The sequence below is a fragment of the Hyla sarda genome, chromosome 3, assembly GCF_029499605.1.
Source record: "Hyla sarda isolate aHylSar1 chromosome 3, aHylSar1.hap1, whole genome shotgun sequence".
NCBI lineage: Eukaryota > Metazoa > Chordata > Amphibia > Anura > Hylidae > Hyla > Hyla sarda.
This window is the reverse complement of record NC_079191.1, coordinates 2,726,855-2,746,294: the sequence shown is the minus strand read 5'-3', so window position 1 is coordinate 2,746,294 and position 19,440 is coordinate 2,726,855. Positions and strand designations below refer to the sequence as shown.

General features: G+C 42.7%; 3 protein-coding genes across 3 annotated transcripts; 1 reads left to right on the top strand and 2 right to left on the bottom strand.

The window, feature by feature from the left end:
- Positions 1–774: 774 nt before the first annotated feature.
- On the top strand, positions 775–1,701 carry LOC130360459 (olfactory receptor 2D3-like). The gene has a single exon (XM_056562947.1). The coding sequence runs from the start codon at positions 775–777 to the stop codon at positions 1,699–1,701; it is 927 nt and encodes a 308-aa protein (XP_056418922.1).
- Positions 1,702–6,759: 5,058 nt separating this feature from the next.
- Positions 6,760–16,581, bottom strand: LOC130360458 (olfactory receptor 13C9-like). Its single transcript, XM_056562946.1, has 2 exons — positions 16,523–16,581; positions 6,760–7,561 (listed from the first exon to the last, which is right to left on the bottom strand). Exons 1-2 carry the CDS (start codon positions 16,579–16,581, stop codon positions 6,760–6,762), a joined length of 861 nt encoding a protein of 286 aa, XP_056418921.1.
- Positions 16,582–17,458: 877 nt separating this feature from the next.
- On the bottom strand, positions 17,459–18,557 carry LOC130360457 (olfactory receptor 2D3-like). The gene has a single exon (XM_056562945.1). It carries the CDS (start codon positions 18,555–18,557, stop codon positions 17,616–17,618), a length of 942 nt encoding a protein of 313 aa, XP_056418920.1. The 3' UTR covers positions 17,459–17,615.
- Positions 18,558–19,440: the final 883 nt, after the last annotated feature.

The window sequence follows — 19,440 nt, the reverse complement described above, 5'->3', positions numbered from 1 at the left end:
CCGTTACACGCCCCTAGGCGCTTCGTCAGGCCGCGGCCTGACGAAGCGCCTAGGGGCGTGTAACGGTCCGTGGCCCGATGCCTGAGCTCCCCCTTGTTTCCATCCGCCACCTCCCTGCTTGGACCGGTGCCCGGTCCTTGGATTATCGTATCCACCTGGCCTGCCTGCCTGCTATGGACTGGTGAGCGCTCCATTTCCTTTTCTCTTTTGTGGAGCAATATATATATATATATATATATATATATATATATATAATTTCTGCACATTTCTTATCAGATTGCATGGATTTCTACAATTACGAGAATGTCAAGTTTGTATGTATTCTACAAGGAGGGGTAATATTTTTAAGGTAATTTACAAATCTGTTTTATTTTCTGCCACCAGTTGATTTGAAAACATTGGTTTTCCACCGGAGTACCCCTGTAAGGTGCCAAAATGTCATGTGTTCCTTATCCCATAAGCTATTATTCTGGACATTTCTAGGTGCACGCTGTGCCAACCCTGACAATGTTTGAAAATTTGGTGATTCGCTGTCACCCTGAAATTCGGATCAAATCCAGAGTCACGGGGCTCAGCTTGATCATCTGTACTAAAAACTAAAATTTGGATCCCTGTGGTTGGCCTCATCATATCTTTAGCTCAATACCAAACAATAAGTCTATTTCTAATCTACATAAAGTCAACTATTAGTAATGTTACTGAACTCTATTTGAAAACAATCCCCCTCTTCCACATTTATCACAGGTCTGTGGACAATATAATGTGAATTGTAACATGGAGCTTAGAAATCAAACTCTTATCACTCATTTCATCCTCATCGGGTTTTCTCAGGACTTACAGACTTGTGTTTTACTTTTTTTCTCATTTTTGATCATTTATATTCTGACGGTCCTGGGGAACAGCTTCCTGATCGTCACCGTTATCGTCAGTCCGAAGTTACACACTCCTATGTATTATTTCCTCTGTAATTTGTCTTTTGTAGATTTATTCTACTCATCGTCCACTGTTCCAAAATTTCTGTTTGATGTATTTACAAATAGAAGGATTTTGCTCATTGGTTGTCTCATACAAATGAATATTGGTCTTTTTCTAGGAGGAACTGAATGCATCCTGCTGGCGGTGATGGCCTATGACCGGTATATCGCTATATGCTTTCCTTTATATTACACCACCATTATGAGCTGGAGGGTCTGTAGATGGATCTCTATTATTATGTGCGTAGGAACTTTCATTCTATCTACTGTTCCCACTATGGTAAAACCTCTTGTATTCTGCACAGAAAACACATTGGACCATTTTGTTTGTGAGATCTTGGCCCTTCTGGAGGTGGCGTGTGGTGACCTCTCCTTTTATAAGATAACTATAGTTGCTATTGGTTTTTTCACAATATTATCACCGATTGTCCTCATTGTTGGGTCTTATTCTTGTATTATTATTTCTATATTAAAAATCCGCTCAGTAGAAGGAAGATCCAAGGCTTTCTCCACCTGCGCCTCCCACCTCACTGTGGTGTTGATGTTTTTTGTAACGATTATGACCATGTACATGGGGCAGACAAGGAGGTTCTCGTCTTATCTCAAATATGTTTCATTAATTTATGCAGTTTTAACTCCTCTATTAAATCCTGTGATCTACAGCCTGAGGAACAATGATGTAAAAGAGGGATTCCGGAAAATCCTTATTTTGAATTTGCGAACATAAAGAATGTTGTCGTTTTTTTGTCAACAGTACAAAAGTGTCATTGACCGGAGTTGATAATATTTTGTAGAACTGTATTGACTTGTGAAAGATTTACAATATACAGTATGTTTGAGGGGTACTCTGCCCCTAGAGATCTTATCCCCTATCCAAATGAAATATCTTATCGTGGGGGTCCCACCGCTGGGGATCCCTGCAATCTCTCCTGTGGCACCCCAGACATCTGGTGCACAGAGCGAACTTCACTCCGTGCCGGAAGACTAGCGATATGAGGCGGAGGCTTGTGACATCACAGTCAAGCCCCGCTCGTGATGTCACGGCCATGCCCCCTCAATGCAATTCTATAAGAGGGGGCATAAAGGCCATCACGCCCCCTCCCATAGACTTGCATTGAGGACGCGTTATCGTGACATCACGTGCCTCCGGTGCAGCACCCGAAGCTCTAAACGAATGCCCAGTGCAGCAGGGAAATTGCGGGGGTCCCAAGCGGCGGGACCCCCACTATCTGACATCTTATCCCCTATCCTTTGGATAGGGGATAAGATATCTAGGGGTGGATTACCCCTTTAAGCTGGAAATTGTGGAGAAGTTTACACTGTGGTTTACATCATATGAATGTGTCAGAGAAAACATTGAGTAGACGGATCTGAGTTTGTTTGGTAACTGTAAAAGTAATGCTTCTATGACAAATGGTGGAACATCTTCACTAGTTTCTGTAAGTCATTTTTCTAGTTGTCCTATGATAGACAATTATAACCTTTCCACAAGATAGGTGATACAGATTTGCTCTGCTTTACATTTCCTCTCGGCTATATGTCATAGTATCATTCAGCTTGCTGATTTCGTGAACTTGTATTTTTGGGCACCCCATGCTTGTGATTAGAGATGAGCCAATCTATTTGAAATCTCATTCTATCAAATCAATCATCCGTTCTAAGTAAGATTGGGAGGCTGATTCAGATTTCAAAAAGGTTCTAATGCCCAGAATACGGGTGTATATCACCCTTAATCTCTAGCAAGAAAAAGGAGAAAGAAACAGAAACACAAAGCGCAACTATGTGTAATTACCATATATACTCGAGTATAAGCCGAGTTTTTCAGCATGATTTTCAGTGCTGAAAACACCCCCCTCGGCTTATACTCGATTGAACTCCCCGTATGTCAATTCAGTGGTCATCAACCTGCAGACCACATTAGAGGGCTTCAAAGTATAGAGACCATTTTCAAAATTTTCATGAAAATTTCAAAATCTGAATTTTTCAGGGACCAGTTAAGTTTGAAGTGGATTTAAGGGACATTTCTTTGAGAAATACCCCATAAATGACCCCATTATAGAAACTACACCCCTCTTAGTATTCAAAGTGACATTCAGAAAGTTTGTTAACCCTTTAAGTGTTTCACAAGAATAGCAGCAGAGTGGAGGAGAAAAATCTAAATCTGCATTTTTTTACACTAAAATGTTCTTGTAGCCCCTTTTTTTTATTTTTAAAAGTGGTATTTTGATGGAATAAAAAACAGAAAATTTGTAGCCCAATTTCTCTCGAGTATGGAAATACCTCATATGTTGACCTAATGGGCTGCAGATACCTCTAGGCTCTTTCATTGTGCCGCCATGTGACTCCTTGTTAGATAGGGTTTTGTGGTCATACAGTATTCGTTCAAAGTAAATGCCGGGTCATTAAACTTGGGATTCTAATATAAATTTTAAAAATAAAATTGATGTCATCTTTTCAAGACTGAGGCCCTATGGTCGTCTACGTCATATTACCTCTGGAATTATCACAAGAATCCAATGAAACAGCTTGGAGTGATAACAATGAACCATAACTGATTAAATGTAACATTGCCACTTTCACAGTCAGGGGGCCACTGAGAGGCAGGGGCTGCAACAAGTGGTTTCTCACCTGGCTGAGGACTGCCAGCTCGATGCTCACCAGAATGGGTATTCAAAACATTTAAATAAATTCTAATTAAATTAAATAAAAATTACGTAAACAAATCTGTTTATTCTCTTCAATTTTGATGCCATATGGTCTCTCTGCTGCCACATCCAGATGCTCTGCAGCAGTGATTCTAATAGCGATGCCTGTAATATGTATGTCATACTGAATAACAGTATTATTTCACTAACATAGCACACTCCCTATTCATGTTAGGACAAGGCAAAGTGTTCAACACCCCTAGTGAGGCTATATGGTCTCCTCATGCTTCCGCCACCTCCACTCTGTGTCATTCAGCCACTACGTGTTTTCATCATGCTGCCGCCACGTCCACACTGTGTCATTCAGCCACTATATGTTCTCCTCATGCTGCTGCAAATTCCAGGCTTTGTCATTCAGCCACTATATGCTGCCGCCAACTCTAGGCTGTGTCATTCAGCCATTATGTGGTCTCCTCATGCTTCTACCACCTCCAGGCTGTGTCATTTAGCCACTATATGGTCTCATCATACTGATGCCACCTCCAGGCTCTGTCATTGTGCCGCTCTGCGGCAGTGATTCTAATAGCGACACCTCTGATCTGCATGTCATACTGAATAACAGTATTATTTCACTAACCCAGCACACACCCTATGCCTGTTACAGCAAGGCAAAGTGTTCTATACCCCTATTGAGGCTCTCTGTAGGCCAGAAATAGCCATTTTTAACCTGTTCAGGTCACCTGGCATATCCATACGCCCTGCATCCCGAGTCCTTAAGGACTGGGGGTGTATGGATACGCCCGTGAGAATTCCAGTCTCCGCTGCTAGCCGGTTGGGGACCGGATCGGGATGCCTACTGAAATGGGGTGGGGTGAGTCGAGGGAGAGAGTATTTATTACGGGCTTAAGGGGATAGAAAAGACATCACTACAAGGGACAGGGAGAGGGCAATGCAGCAATGCTGTAGAAAGAATTGAAGGGAGGATAAGCAGCCTATCACTGCTGCAGCTTCAGTAAACTGAAATAAAAGGGTGGTACACAGTGCACATGCCAGCCAGCTTCATCAGTCTCCTGAAAATAATTGTTCTTCCTCTCAGACAAGCTAAAAGGGGTATTCCAGGATTTTTCATTTGACTATGCTACAGGGGCTGTAAAGTTTGTGTATTTCATAATGTAGTGTCTGTACCTGTGTGTGATGGTGGACTTGCAATTCTTATGTGATTTTCATCCCAATATTTATTTTTAACAGCATACAAAAATATCTCTGGATTTCCCAGGTTGCAGTGCATTGAGACATGACCTCACTAGTCAGTTGTGTAAAGAGAGCCAGTCCTGCTTCAATGGGTGGAGCGCCCGCTGAGTGGGAGAGAGTTCATTTTGCAACAGCTGTAGGTACTCTGGTTAGAAAACACTGGTCTTTTGAATGGATGCAGCTCATTCGTGCTACAATGGGTCGGATAGCTGATGTGTGGGAGTGAGGAATGTGACCTCATACTTACAAGCATGGAACTATGGCATGTGTAGTTTAACCCCTTAAGGATGCAGGGTTTTTCAGTTTTTGCATTTTTGTTTTCTCCTCCTTACCTTTTAAAAATCATAACCCTTTCAATTTTCCACCTAATAATCCATATTATGGCTTATTTTTTGCATCACCAATTCTACTGAACAGCCGGGATACTTTTACTTTCACTTCAGACACGGCGGTCAGCTTTGATAGCCACATCTGAAAGGTTAATACAGGTCATCACCGCGATCGTTGATGTCCTGTATTAGCCACGGGTCCCGGCCGTTGATGGCCGCCGGGACCGACCCACGGCATATCGCGTGACCCCGCGGCATATTGCTGGAGCCAGCGGAGGATGTAAATAAGGTTAAGAGACCAAACTCCAGCAAGAAATGCCCAGTCCTCAAAAGGATAGCCTGGAAGGTACGTAAGAAAATTGCCTTGTGGTGGATAACCCCTTTAATGGAGAAAAAATGGTTTATGCCTGGTACTCATCTGGTAATTGTAATCATTATTTATAAAGGGCCAACAGATTGCGCAATTTGGGGGAGAAATAAAGACAAGTATCAGACATAACAAAATTACACACTAAATTCTCAAACAGGAAGAAAGAGGGCCCTGCTCGCGAGAGCTTACAGACTATGAGGAATGGGGTTGAGGCATAAGGCAGAAAGTGTTTTATTGATACAATGGTCCAGACAAGCAGGGAAGGGTTACATAAAGGTGGATGATCCAGTCACCAAATACATTTTGAATGTATAAAGTGCATAGAGGGTATGGGGAGACTGCTAAATATTGCACTTTTAATGATTCCAAGACCCAGAGGTCTCAAAATTGGTCAAGGTGATATAAGGGAAGAGCAGTTAAGGAAGGTAATAGACCTGCTTGAGGGATAAAAAAATAAATGATCTAAATAAACCTTTACCTTACAAAAAAGGATTTATTTATTTAAAGGGGTACTCCACTCCAAAGGATAGGGGATAAGATGTCTGATCGCGCAGGTCCCGCCGCTGGGGACCCCCGCAATATAGCATGTGGCACCCACCTTTTTCTTGTCTGGAAGCGCTGGAGGGTCTGGGTCCCGTCCACGGGAATGGAAATTTGTGACATCACGACTCCGCCCCTGTGTGACATCACGCCCCGTCCCCTCAATGCAAGTCTATGGGAGGGGGCGTGACGGAAGGGTAAGATGTCTAGGGGTGGAGTATCCCTTTAAGCCCCGAGTTCAACTTTTCCTCTTTTTATCTTCTCCCAAATATCCAAAAGAGCCCCGCAAAGCATCCAGGAAGTCTTAATGGCATGTAGTCTCCCTTTAAACGCTCAAACAGGACATTTTCAGAAATGCTTTTACATACTGTATATTTGAAAACATTTTTTAATTTCACATAATGCATCAATTTAGACCTATTTATCTTTGCAGTAAAACCCTTTAAGCGTTGATGCAGACCATCACCAGTAACCTCCATGGGCCAGACAGTAATCAGAAATGCGTTGCCACTACTTACTGTGAAAGAACCGGGACTCCTGTCAAAATTATAGGAGTCCCTACCCTCTGCATCGTTTTCAAGGTGGCCTACACTAGAGTGCAATGAAAACCACCTTCTAAGCAGTGAGTCAGACTCTGTATATTGGTTCATCTATGACATTTCATGTGTTCTAGACATTTTCCTAAAGGCTTCTTTCGCTTCATTGTTTCTCAGGCTGTAGATCACAGGATTTAATAGGGGAGTAAAAAGGGCATAAATAAGTGAAACATATTTTACATGGGATGAAATACTTTTTCTCTGTCCCGTATACAAGGTAAAAAATGTGAGATAAAATATCAACACCACAGTGAGGTGGGAGGCGCAGGTGGAGAAAGCCTTGGATCTTCCTTCTACTGAATGGATTTTTAATATAGAAATAATAATACAAGAATAAGACACCACAATGAAAACAAAGGGTGAGAATAATGTGAAAAACCCTACAGAAACTATAGTTATCTTATAAAAGGAGAGGTCACCACAGGCCACCTCCAGAAGGGCCAAGACCTCACAAACAAAATGGTCCAATGTGTTTTCTTTACAGAATATAAGAGGTTTTACCATAGTGGGAACAGATGATAAAATGAGACTTCCCAACCACATAATAACAGTTAAGTATCTACAGACCCTCCAGCTCATAATGGTGGTGTAATATAAGGGGGAGCATATAGCGATATACCGGTCATAGGCCATCACCGCCAGTAGGATGCATTCAGTGCCCCCTAGAAATAGCATTACGTTCATTTGTATGAGACAACCAATGATCGGGATCCTTCTAATCTTTAAAAATGTATCAAACAGAAATTTTGGTGTAGTGACAGATGAACAGCACAAATCCAGAAAAGACAAATTACAGAGGAAATAATACATAGGAGTGTGTAACTTAGGACTGACGATAACGGTGACGATCAGGAAGCTGTTCACCAGAATACAGGTCTAATCACGAGCACACAGAACAGCACCTGAAGATGCCTTATATATCCTCCTACATCCCAGGGAGAATTAACACAGAAATTGTTCAGACACAAACAATGTCTGAACAGGACCCAAACCAGAAAATATAAAATACAGATAAATGGATATTACATTTATTTTATGTGAAACATTGTGCTCTCCAGGGTGAAGATCCATCAAAACAAAAAGAAATTTCAGCCTGGGATATCTTCTGAAAGAATAAGTACAAGTCAAATTGGGGAGTAACATGTCTCCTTGAGGAGATCACCAAACTGCAGTCCTTCATAGGAAGAAAAAGCTATGCAAAGTGGTTCTCCTCCAGAAAGAAGGGAACTTCCTCTCCACTACCTCCAACTCCACTACTGGAGTTAAATCCCACAAAAGTTAATGTTAAAGGGGCACTCAACTGCTAGACATGTTTTCCCCTATCCTATCTCTGCCACAGCACCCCAGTCATCCGGTGCACGGTGCGAACTCTGTGCAGTGGCGGATGACTGGCGAACACAGTCGCCACGCCCCCTCCATTCATGTCTATGAGAGGAGGTGTGACAGCTGTGTACTTGCCGTCACGCCCCCTCCCATAGACATAAATGAAGGGGGCGTTGTGTGACGTCACGATCTTGGAAGCTCCAGGCTTCCATGAGCGTAACGCTTAAGCGTCAGCCCAGAGATCATGGGGGCTCCTTACGGCCGGATCCATTGTGATCAGACATGTTATGCCCTATCCTTCGGATAGGACATAACATGTATAGGGGCAGGGTACCCTTTTAACCCCTTAACGAACACAGGTTTTTCCGTTTTTTGCATATTTGTTTTTCCTCATCACCTTCTAAAAATCATAATGCTTGTAAATGTAGATGTAAACTTTCACATTATACATACATATATATATATATATATATATATATATGTATGTATATATTTGTCATATATATAAATCTATATATATTTATATATATATATGTATATATATATATATATATTTGTCATATATATATATATATATATATATATATAATTATTTTTTTTTTCGCTCTCACAGCAGACAGATGAATGAAGAACAGGAAATAGGAGGGAAAAACCTTAATTGAATAATGACACCCCAGCCAATTAAGGTTAAACCACTTGACCTACATTCCTTTGATGTTCTATTATTTATTTGACCTTAAATGGCTGTGGTCTCATTATTCAATTAACCTTAATTTGCTCCAATTAGAGCAGCTATTTCAAAACTTTCTTTCCTCCATTCATAGGGCCCCAGTTCCTGCCGTTCCCCGCTGCCACCACTGTGATTGCAAGCGGGGACAACTGGAATTCAAGAATGAAAACTTCCATCATCCCCTACATAAAAAATAAAAGATTTTTCACATTTATAAAAAGGTAATGCCACATCCATGATTATGTATTCCCTTCTACAGCATACAGAAATGAAAAAGTCCTTTCCATCCTACCAAATTATAGTATAGGAGAACATATACTGACTGAAGGACAAAGCGTGGAGGTGGCGGCAGCATGAGGAGTACATATAGTGGCTGAATGACACAGCCTGGAGGTGGCAGCAGCATGAGGAGACCATATAGTGGCTGAATGACACAGCGTGGAGGTGGTGGCAGCATGAGGAGACTACATAGTGGCTGAATGGCACAGCGTGGAGGTGGCAGCGGCATGAGGAGAACATATGGTGGCAGAGTGAGACAGCCTGGAGCTGGCAGAAGCATCAGGAGTCCTGAAAGTGACCCGGCAACAGAGTGGTGCGGTGGGTGGTAATACCAGTACCCGGTGATGAAGGTGGGTGAAAAAAGGAGAACTTGGCATCAGATGTGTGGCATCAGGCTGGTGACAAGCCTAGTAGCTGAGACAGGTAGGCAGAAGAAAACGGTCTCTTTTGTAAAAGTGTTAGAGTGCACAAGTAAGTATTGAGGATATGCATTACGTAAATCTTAACTTTCAATAATATACTTAGGATAAACTATATGGACCCAAATTTTCATTTTTAAATCAAACAAAAAGAAAGGTGTACAAAAATCACCATGTGCCACCTACACCACCAAGTATTGATGTGATACAAAGACCTCTAAAAGGAGGAAGGGAACAAAATATTGTCCATTGTAGCAGGTAGGGGTAAAAACTTCCCCTGTAAGACCCTACTCTCACATTAATAATTCCCTTCTTGGCAATTGTTACTCGTCCTAAAAAGGGCGGCCCCACACAAGAACCTCTCCCTGTTTCCTGTGTGAGGCCTCCCTTTTTAGGGTGAGTATTACTTGCCAAGAAAGGAAGTAATAGGGTGAGAGTAAGGCCTTACAGGGGAAGTTTTTACCCCCACCGATTACAATGGAACATACGTTTTTCCCTTCCACCTTTTAGAGGTCTTTGCATCACATCAATACTTAGTGATGTAGGTGGCACATGCAGTTTTTTTGAACACCTTTCCTTTTGTTTGATTTAAAAAAAAATGTGGGTACATATATTTTACTTTTATCCTACGAATATTAAGTAAAGTTTTAGCTAATGCATATCCTCAATACCTACTTGTGGTCTAATTCGGAGGAATGCCTGTAACTGGGGAGCAGCATCTTAAATATGTTTAGCACTATCCATATTTGTGAAGTGTTGGTGTGGCACCATGGTCAATCTACTCTGATGCATCAGGCATTGGTGGGTGGAAATCCTAGCTGATCCATGCCTGATTCATCTTCACAAAGGTCAGTCTCTCCACATTTTACGTGGACAGATTAGTTCTCCTTGGGGTTACCATGGCCCCCGCCGCACTAAACTCTGATGGCACACTACTGGCCGGGCTTGACAGCTTTTCCAGGGCAAACCCTGTTAGTTGTGGCCACAAATCAAGTTTGGCTGCCCAGAAGTCCAGCGGATCTTCAGGGTGTGTTGGCATGGGCATGTTAAGGTATGCCACCACCTGCTGGTTCAGGTCCTGCTCCAGGTCTACCTGCTGCTGATGAGTTGCTTCACTATGTGGATGAAGAAAGGTACTCATCAGCAACTGTAGACTCAGGCTGCTGCTGATGGAGCTGGTACTGCTCCTGCCACTATACCCCTCCCCCTCAACCATGGCAGTGGAAGGTGAGCGCAGGCCACCCCCCTTCAGACCTGCGAGAGGATGGACGATGTGGCAGATAGGCATCGGCCAACTGACTACGTAGGATGTCTCTGTAGTAGGTTGGTTTGTCCTCCCTCTCAGTGGGTGTAAAAAAGGCCCCCATTTTGTGCCGGTAGTGAGGGTCCAATACTGTGGAGAGCCGGAAGTCATCCTACTGCCAAAGGGTGACAATTCTGCGATCTCTACGCAATCAAGTGAGCATGCATAGTGCCATTTGTGCAAGTGACTCGGAGGGACTCCCTGCCTCCATCTCCACTGCATACTGCTACGGTGTATCTGGGTCCTCTGTCTCACCTTCCTCATAACCGTCTAGCTCCTCTGGCTGCTCCCGCTCTCCTTTCAGATGACTAGAAAAACCGCCCATCTCGTGAAACCTAAACTGTGCTCCACTGTGCCCCTGCCCCTCCTCCTGTTCATCCCCCACAGGGCTCATGTGGCCGTTAGATGTAGGCGCCATGTCTCCAGTGCCCTGACCAGCCATTATTTCAAACACGTGTTGTAGTAAATGAAGCAGTGGAATGACGTTGTTCATCCCGTAATCCTGGCTACTGACTAATAATGTGGCTTCCTCAAAGGGCCTCAGCAAACGGCAGGTGTCACGTATGAGCTGCCACTGGTTGACATTGAAGTTACACAGGGGAGTCTAAGACTTGAGCAGTGAAGGCTGAGGACACGGTAGAGGATGAGGAGGCGGAGTCGCACACTGTCACAGGACCAACAGCCTGAGAGCATGGAGACGGAAGCGGTGTGACCTGTCCAAGTTGGTGTTGTGGCTGTGCAGGAGCCACTTTTACCCAGTGGGCCATAAAGGACATGTATTGTCCCTGACCGCAGTTACAGTTCCACATGTTGGTGCTGCCATGCACTTTGTTACACACTGACAGGCTCAAGGACTGGCCCACCTTCTGTTCCACAAAATTGTGCAGGGCTGGTACTGTCTTCTTCGCAAATAAATGACGGCTTGGGATTCTCCACAAGACATCAGTTCTCTGAAAGGTGCAGAACCCACCACTTGAAAATGGAGGGACTGCAGCACCAGCAACTTGGACAGGAGCACATTCAGCTTCTGCGCCATTGGATGAGTGAGCTCATACTGTTGTCTCTTGGACATGGCTTCACCGATGGATTGCTGCCGGAATGACTGACTCGAAGTAGGAGAAGCAGGAGCATCTGGGCCGACAGAAGATGGGTATGATACACAGCTCCCTTCGGCTGAGGTGGTGGAGCATTGGCTGGCTGAAACAGGGTGATGCAGCATGCTGGACAACCACATCGGGGTCACAATTCTCCCAGGCCGCTTTATGGTGATGCTGCATATGTTGACGCAGGGCCGTGGTGCCAACATTGGGATCCTGGCCACGCTTCACCTTCTGCCGAAACATCTTGCATGTGGCCATGTTAACCTCCTCTAAATGCTTGATGAAAAACTGCACTGATGTTCTCCCCAGGTTCATCAACAGTGTCTGCTTCAGGAGCCTGAACGCTGGCAACACCACCTCCCACGCCATTCTCCTTATCACTACTTGCCTGCCTACCGGCAGATATCTCCTCCACTTCTTGGCTGGGCTGTAGCTGCTGACTGTCCTCTATTAGATCGTTCTCACTATATAGTGGAGCTGAACCCACAGAATAGGATACTTCTGTGTGGGAGGGAACAGCATAGGACAGAGGCAATAGGAGGACAGGGACTGCTCCCGGGCATGCCAACTGAGGGTTGTTTCTGAAAAACCTACCGACTGTTTATTGGGTGTGTCAGATGTCACTTGTGATGAAGTGAATGACTGTGTTAACCAATCGATGACGGCAGATGGGTTGCTGGTCGAAACATGACAGCTAGCTGATACCGGGAGCTCAAGCCTCTTGCTGCGTCTCCTGCTGCCACTCGCCTCTAGTCTGCTGCGACCTCTGCCTTATTAATTTAGGCATCTGCCACTCCTCTGTGCACATTCCTGGTACTTCTCTGCCTGACATACTTAGTGTGTATATGAGGGGAGTACTGTACGCTCCACTACGCTTAAAATAGTATTTGTCTAGAACACCAGCAGGTGTGTACTTTTGGCTGGCCTCTAACAGTATCTAGGTCCTTAAGACTTTAACAGGAACAAAATGGTACACCACTTAGATGTACGTATGTGGTATGCACATACGTACGTAGAGAGGTCAATGCGCTCCAGTACGCTTAAAATAGTATTTGTATACAACACCAGCTGGTGTCTACTTTTGCCTGGCCTTTCAAAGTATCTAGGCCCTTAAGACTTTAAGAGGAACAAAATAGTACACCACTTAGATGAAAGTATGTGATATGCACTTATGAGGGGAGGACAATGAGCTCCACTACCCTTAAAACAGTATTTGTCGACAACACCAGCAGTGTTTACTTTTGCCTGGCCTTTCACAGTATCTAGGCCCTTAAGACTTTAACAGGAACAAAATGGTACACCACTTAGATGTACGTATGTGGTATGCACTTATGAAGAGAGGTCAATGCGCTCCAGTACGCTTAAAATAGTATTTGTATACAACACCAGCTGGTGTCTACTTTTGCCTGGCCTTTCACAGTATCTAGGCCCTTAAGACTTTAAGAGGAACAAAATAGTACACCACTTAGATGAAAGTATGTGATATGCACTTATGAGGGGAGGACAATGAGCTCCACAACTCTTAAAACAGTATTTGTTGACAACACCAGCAGTGTTTACTTTTGCCTGGCCTTTCACAGTATCTAGGCCCTTAAGACTTTAACAGGAACAAAATGGTACACCACCTTGATGTATGTATGTGGTATGCACTTATGAGGGGAGGACAATGTGCTCCAGTACACTTAAAGGGACACTCCTGTTGAAAACTTTTTTTTAAATTATTATTAACTGGTGCCAGAAAGTTAAACAGATTTTAAATTACTTCTATTTAAAATTCTCAATCCTTTCAGTACTTATTAGCCGCTGTATGCTACAGAGGAAATTCCATATTTTTTTTATTTATTTTTTGTCTTGTCCACAGTGCTCTCTGCTGAAACCTCTGTCCGTTTCAGGAACTGTCCAGAGCAGCATAGGTTTGCTATGGGAATTTTCTCCTGCTCTGGACAGTTCCTGATACGGGCATCAGGTGTCAGCAGAGAGCACTGTGGACAAGACAAAAAATAAATTCTAAAAGAAATCCAGTTTCTCTGTAGCATACAGCTGCTAATAAGTACTAGAAGGATAAATATTTTTTAATAAAAGTCATTTACAAATGTGTATAACTTTCTGGTACCAGTTGATTTAAAAAAAAATGTTTTCCACTGGAGTATCCCTTTAAAGCAGTATTTGTCTACAACACCAGCAGGTGTTTGCTTTTCCCTGGCCTTTCACAGTATCAAGGCCCTTAAGACCATTTAGATGTATGTGTGTGATAAGCACTTATGAGGGGAGGACAATGCGCTCCAGTACGCTTAAAACAGTATTTGTCTACAACACCAGCAGGTGAGTACTTTTGCCTGGCCTTTCACAGTATCTAGGCCCTTGAGACTATAACAGGAACAAAATGGTACACCACTTAGATGTACGCACAAGTTACACTTAATAGAGAACAATATGCTTTAATGCTCTGCTCATCCTAATTGGCTGGGTACTATTAGCTTTTCAGTTGTTGTACACACCAGTGCTGCAGCACACAGCCGCTGTGTACTACACCCAAAATTGTATTTGTCTCTCAATCTCACTCCCTTCCCTACTAGTAATTTTAGGCTTGATTTGGGCTTGAGGTGAATCGCTGCTGTAAAAAGCTTGTCTGTGCAACACACACTGCTGTCTGTCCCTCTCTCTCTCTCTGCAATAAAAGGCTGAAGTGACCAAAATGGTTGCCGATTACATAGGGCTGTGACATCACAGGGGTGGCTGACTGCTGATAGGCTGCATGCTGCATGTGATTCAGGGCCCTCCCACCGACCCTTGTTCCCACCTTCCCAGGATTCCTTGTCCCGTGTCCTCATATGTGGATCCATCATTTTATATGCCATGGAGCCTTGACCGCACTAAATGGAGTTTAATGAAATGGTTTGCGCAATCGAATCACGGCGATATTCACATTCGTTGTGAATCTAATTTTACCAGAAATTCGTAATGAATTCGGATTCGTCATATTCGATTCACTCATCCCTAGTCTCAATGTAGGCACATGGAGCAGCAAAACAAAGCCGCCTGGGACAATCTAGCCCAATAATATGAAAAAAAATCTTGTCCTGCTGCTTCAGATCCCTCCCAACTTTCTAGCAGTCAGGACTCATCCACAGGCAGGACATTATCTGTCTTTTCCTGATCAGTGTTGTCTCCTTCTCAATCCTGTCAGTTATCTTTAGGTGAATCTATGTCATACAGAAAACAGTACTCACCCAGTCACCCTGTTGAAGTGCACCTTAACCCCTTAAGGACCAGGGTTTTTTCTGTTTTTGCATTTTTGTTTTTCCTCCTTACCTTTTAAAAATCATATCTCTTTCAATTTTGCACCTAAAAATCCATATGATGGCTTATTTTTGCGCCACCAATTCTACTTCTACTTACCCAAAAATCTACAGCGAAACGGGAAAAAAAATCATTGTGAGACAAAATTGAAAAAAAATGCCATTTTGTAACTTTTGGGGGCTTCCGTTTCTACGCAGTATATTTTTCAGTAAAAATGACACCTTCTATTTATTCTGTAGGTCCATACAATTAAAATGATCCCCTACTTATATAGGTTTGATTTTGTCACATTTCTGGAAGAAATCATAACTACATGTAGGAAAATTAATACGTTTAAAAGTGTCATTTTCTGACCCCTATAACTTTTTTTATTTTTCCATGTATGGGGCGGTATTTTTTTGCACTGTAATCGGAAGTTTTTAGTGGTACCATTTTTGCATTGATAGGACTTATTAGATATATTTTCATGATATAAAAAGTTACCAAAAATACACTATTTTGGAATTTTTTGCGCATATTTTTATAATTTGGTCATTTCCGGACGCAGGGATACCACATATGTTTATTTTTATTTACACTGTTTTTTTGTTTGTTTTTTTAATGGTAAAAGGGGGGGGATTCAAACTTTTATTAGAGAAGGGGTGAAATGATCTTTATTCACTCTTTTTTATTCACTTTTTTTTTGCAATGTTATAGCTCCCATATGGGGCTATAACACTGCACACACTGATCTTTTACATTGATCAATGGTTTCTCATAGGAAACCATTGATCAAGGATTCTGCCGCTTTACTTCTCATTCCTGGATCTCAGGAACTGAGCCGTTATTCGGCGATTGAACATCAGGAGGCAAGGTAAGGAACCCTCCTGCTGTGTCACAGCTGTTCGGGATGCCGCAATTTTCCTGCTGACATCCCGAACAGCCACCTGAGCTAACCTTCTAAAGGGTTAATAGCCATGGGTTCCGGCCGTTGTTAGAGGCCGGGCCCGACCCGCTATGACGCGGGGCCACGCTGTGGCCCAGCGTTATAGAACGGGAGTGGACTCATGACGTAGCGGTACGTCATGGGTCCTTAAGGGGTTAATTCACACCTGGCCGCATACCTAATTGCATACTATTATTTTGCAAAGAAAGCCGTCCACACTTTACACAATCATGTAGGGAAGAGGATGGGCCATGTCATGCAGTTGTTGATGTGCAGCACAATGTAGGACACAGTAGGTCCTTGGAGTAGTAACTATGGCCAGGGCAAATACGGCCCACTTGGTCAACATCCTGCAGAACGGGGCTCCACTGCAATGAGGCCAGGAAATTGTTGTGAACCCTCCATGAGTGTTGATCTAGTTCAAATTCTGACACCTACTGCTGATCCTTCTCCTCCTCTTCCATGTCCTCCTCCATGAACATCTTGCATCCAGCCATATGTAAGAGCGTAGCTTTTACCCTCCTCCCTACCCTTTTATTGGTGCAAAGTGAAGCACTGCTATGCCGTTACATCTGCTATGCCTGGACAAGAAAAGCCATATAGCGGAGGAGCTGCTGCCCTGTCTGCAACAGGAAGTTTCACTGGCTCTCTGGTTATATCTCACGTTTAGAAATGTGGTTGACAATAACAGCACAAACATTGTAAAAGCGCGTCTAGGTGGTATGACACAGTCTCCCTGTATGGCACACATGCTGAATCTTGTCCTGAAACATTTCTTGAGAAATTGTGGCGGTTTGTGTGCAAGAAAGCTTCTAATGTATTCAAATATGCCCTCCTTGACCAACAGAGCCAAAATAGTCCTTCTCAACACCCCCTTATTTACGGTATTCCACCCAAAGGGATGTACACCACCAAGTGAACAACCTGGTTGATGCCTACCTCAGCACTTCCCTTTCTCTGACAGACACCAGGAGCCCAGGCCCTAGGAACTTTTGGGTCACTGGATTAAACTATTAGCCATAACCTCCCCATGGGTTGTCTGTCATGTTCACACTTCAGTGTTGCAGCAGAGAGAGTGTTCAGCGAGGCAGGTGGCATCACCCCATAATGAATAAGATTAGCTGCCAGCTATTTTAAAAAAACTCACATTTTTCAAAATGAATCAGGCTTGGATCAGTGAGTAATTTAACCCCTTCCCTCCTATGGGTTCATCCTTGGAAGGGTGGAGCAGCTACGGAGTGGGATTGTGACATCATGAGGGGGCGGGGCTTTGATGTCACAAGCTCCTGGCGCTGGCTCCAGCATTCAGAACAGTTTGTTCCAAACGCTGAGCAGCTGAGTACCCTTTTTAGTAGCAATGCTGGCCCCCTCCACTCACCTCCATCGGCCAGACAGTAATCAGAAATGCATCATCACTACTTACTGTTACAAAGCAAGGACTCCTGTCTGCATCGTTCGCCAGGTGGCCTACGCTAGAGTACAATGGAAACTATCCACTAAGCAGCGAGGCAGGCTCTGTATTTTGTTTGAACTATGACAATTGATGTGTTTTAGACATTGATATCCAGATTTTCTTAAAAGCTTCATTCACTTCGTTGTTCCTCAGGCTGTAGATCACAGGATTTAATATTGGAGTTAAAAGGGTATAAATTATAGAAATATATTTTATCTGCGATGAAAAACTTTTTGTCCGTCCCATGTACATGGTCAAAAATGTGAGATAATATATCAACACCACAGTGAGGTGGGAAGCACAGGTGGAGAAAGCCTTGGATCTTCCATGTGCTGAACAGATTCTTAATATAGAAATAATAATACAAGAATAAGACCCCACAATAAAAACAAATGGTGAGAATAATGTGAAAACCCCTATAGAAACTATAGTTATCTTATAAAAGGAGAGGTCACCACAGGCCACCTCCAGAAGGGCCAAGACCTCACAGGCAAAATGGTCCAATGTGTTTTCTTTACAGAACATAAGAGGTTTTACCATAGTGGGAACAACTGATACAATGAAAGTCCCGGACCACATAATAACAGTGATGTATCCACATACCCTCCAGCTCATAATGGTGGTGTAATGTAAAGGGAAGCATATAGCGATATACCGGTCATAGGCCATTACCGCCAGCAGGATGCATTCCGTTCCTCCTAGAAATAGCATAATGTTCATTTGTATGAGACAACCAATGATCGAGATCCTTCTAATCTTTAAAAACGTATCAAACAGAAATTTTGGTGTAGCGACAGATGAACAGCACAAATCCAGAAAAGACAAATTACAGAGGAAATAATACATAGGAGTGTGTAATTTAGGACTGACGATAACGGTGAAGATCAGGAAGTTGTTTCCCAGGATGGTCAATATATAAATGACCAAAAATAACACAAAAAGTAAAACACAAGTCTGCAAGTTCTGAGACAACCTGGTGAGGATGAAATGAGTAATAAGAGTTTGATTTCTAAGCTCCATGTTACAATTCACATTTCATTGTTGCCTGTGATATAAGCAAAAGAAGGGTTAATTATGAAATGTAATTTTTAGTAAAACTTTTACAATTTTCGAGAACATGTTTTGTATAATTAATATGATCATTAAAAAAATTGTTGGATAATTACTTAAAAACCAAAATTCCGAAGAAAATTTTGAATATTAACAATAATTATCATTATTGTAATTAAAATGGGGATTATGCACATTGTTCTGAGATGAACATTTAATGTAAAGCACCTGAAATAGAAGCAAAATCGGAAATTAAAAGTGTTGGCGCAAAGTAATTTCCAGACTATAATATTACTAATAATAAACTGCATTTTATACGCAGATTAATTGTTTGGGATCAGAAAAAGTTATATTAGTTCTATGACCAAAACGACCCACCCCTATGGATCCAACCTACCCTTTTATTAACCTTTATATAACCATTTCACAAATGTATTTTATTTGAAACCTTTTGGGTGAAAATAAATTTCCAAGAAAGAAAAATAACAAATCAAATATAGGGGTCTTGTTTCTTCTTGAGAGGACACCAAAAGGCGGGACTTCACTCCTTGCTCCTTCATGTCAGTAGCCTGTGTGAGAGCCACATAGCGCTCTATGTCCACATAATGGATAGTTTTAAAATAATTAGGACCCCTATGATCATACTGCAATCTTAATGGGAGCTCCGAACCCACCAGCACCTGCCATTTTATCTTTAAGATGCCATAATCTGCATTAGTCACGGCATCGAAAGGGTTCAATGACATGCCACCATTAGCTAGGGAACCCTATATACTTTATATACTATACATTTGCACATGCACTATATTCCTATTTGTACCAGAAGTACTAGAAAATCCCCCAGTGATGGTCT

Excerpts from the sequence above, each read along its gene's own strand:
- LOC130360459 (XM_056562947.1), top strand. The coding sequence starts at position 775 with ATGGAGCTTAGAAATCAAACTCTTATCACTCATTTCATCCTCATCGGG.
- LOC130360458 (XM_056562946.1), bottom strand. The coding sequence starts at position 16,581 with ATGGCTGGATGCAAGATGTTCATGGAGGAGGACATGGAAGAGGAGGAG. Across the intron at positions 7,562-16,522 it reads GAGGAGGAGAAGGATCAGCA|CTTCCTGATCGTCACCGTTA; the intron begins GTAGGTGTCAGA and ends TCTGGTGAACAG.
- LOC130360457 (XM_056562945.1), bottom strand. The coding sequence starts at position 18,557 with ATGGAGCTTAGAAATCAAACTCTTATTACTCATTTCATCCTCACCAGG.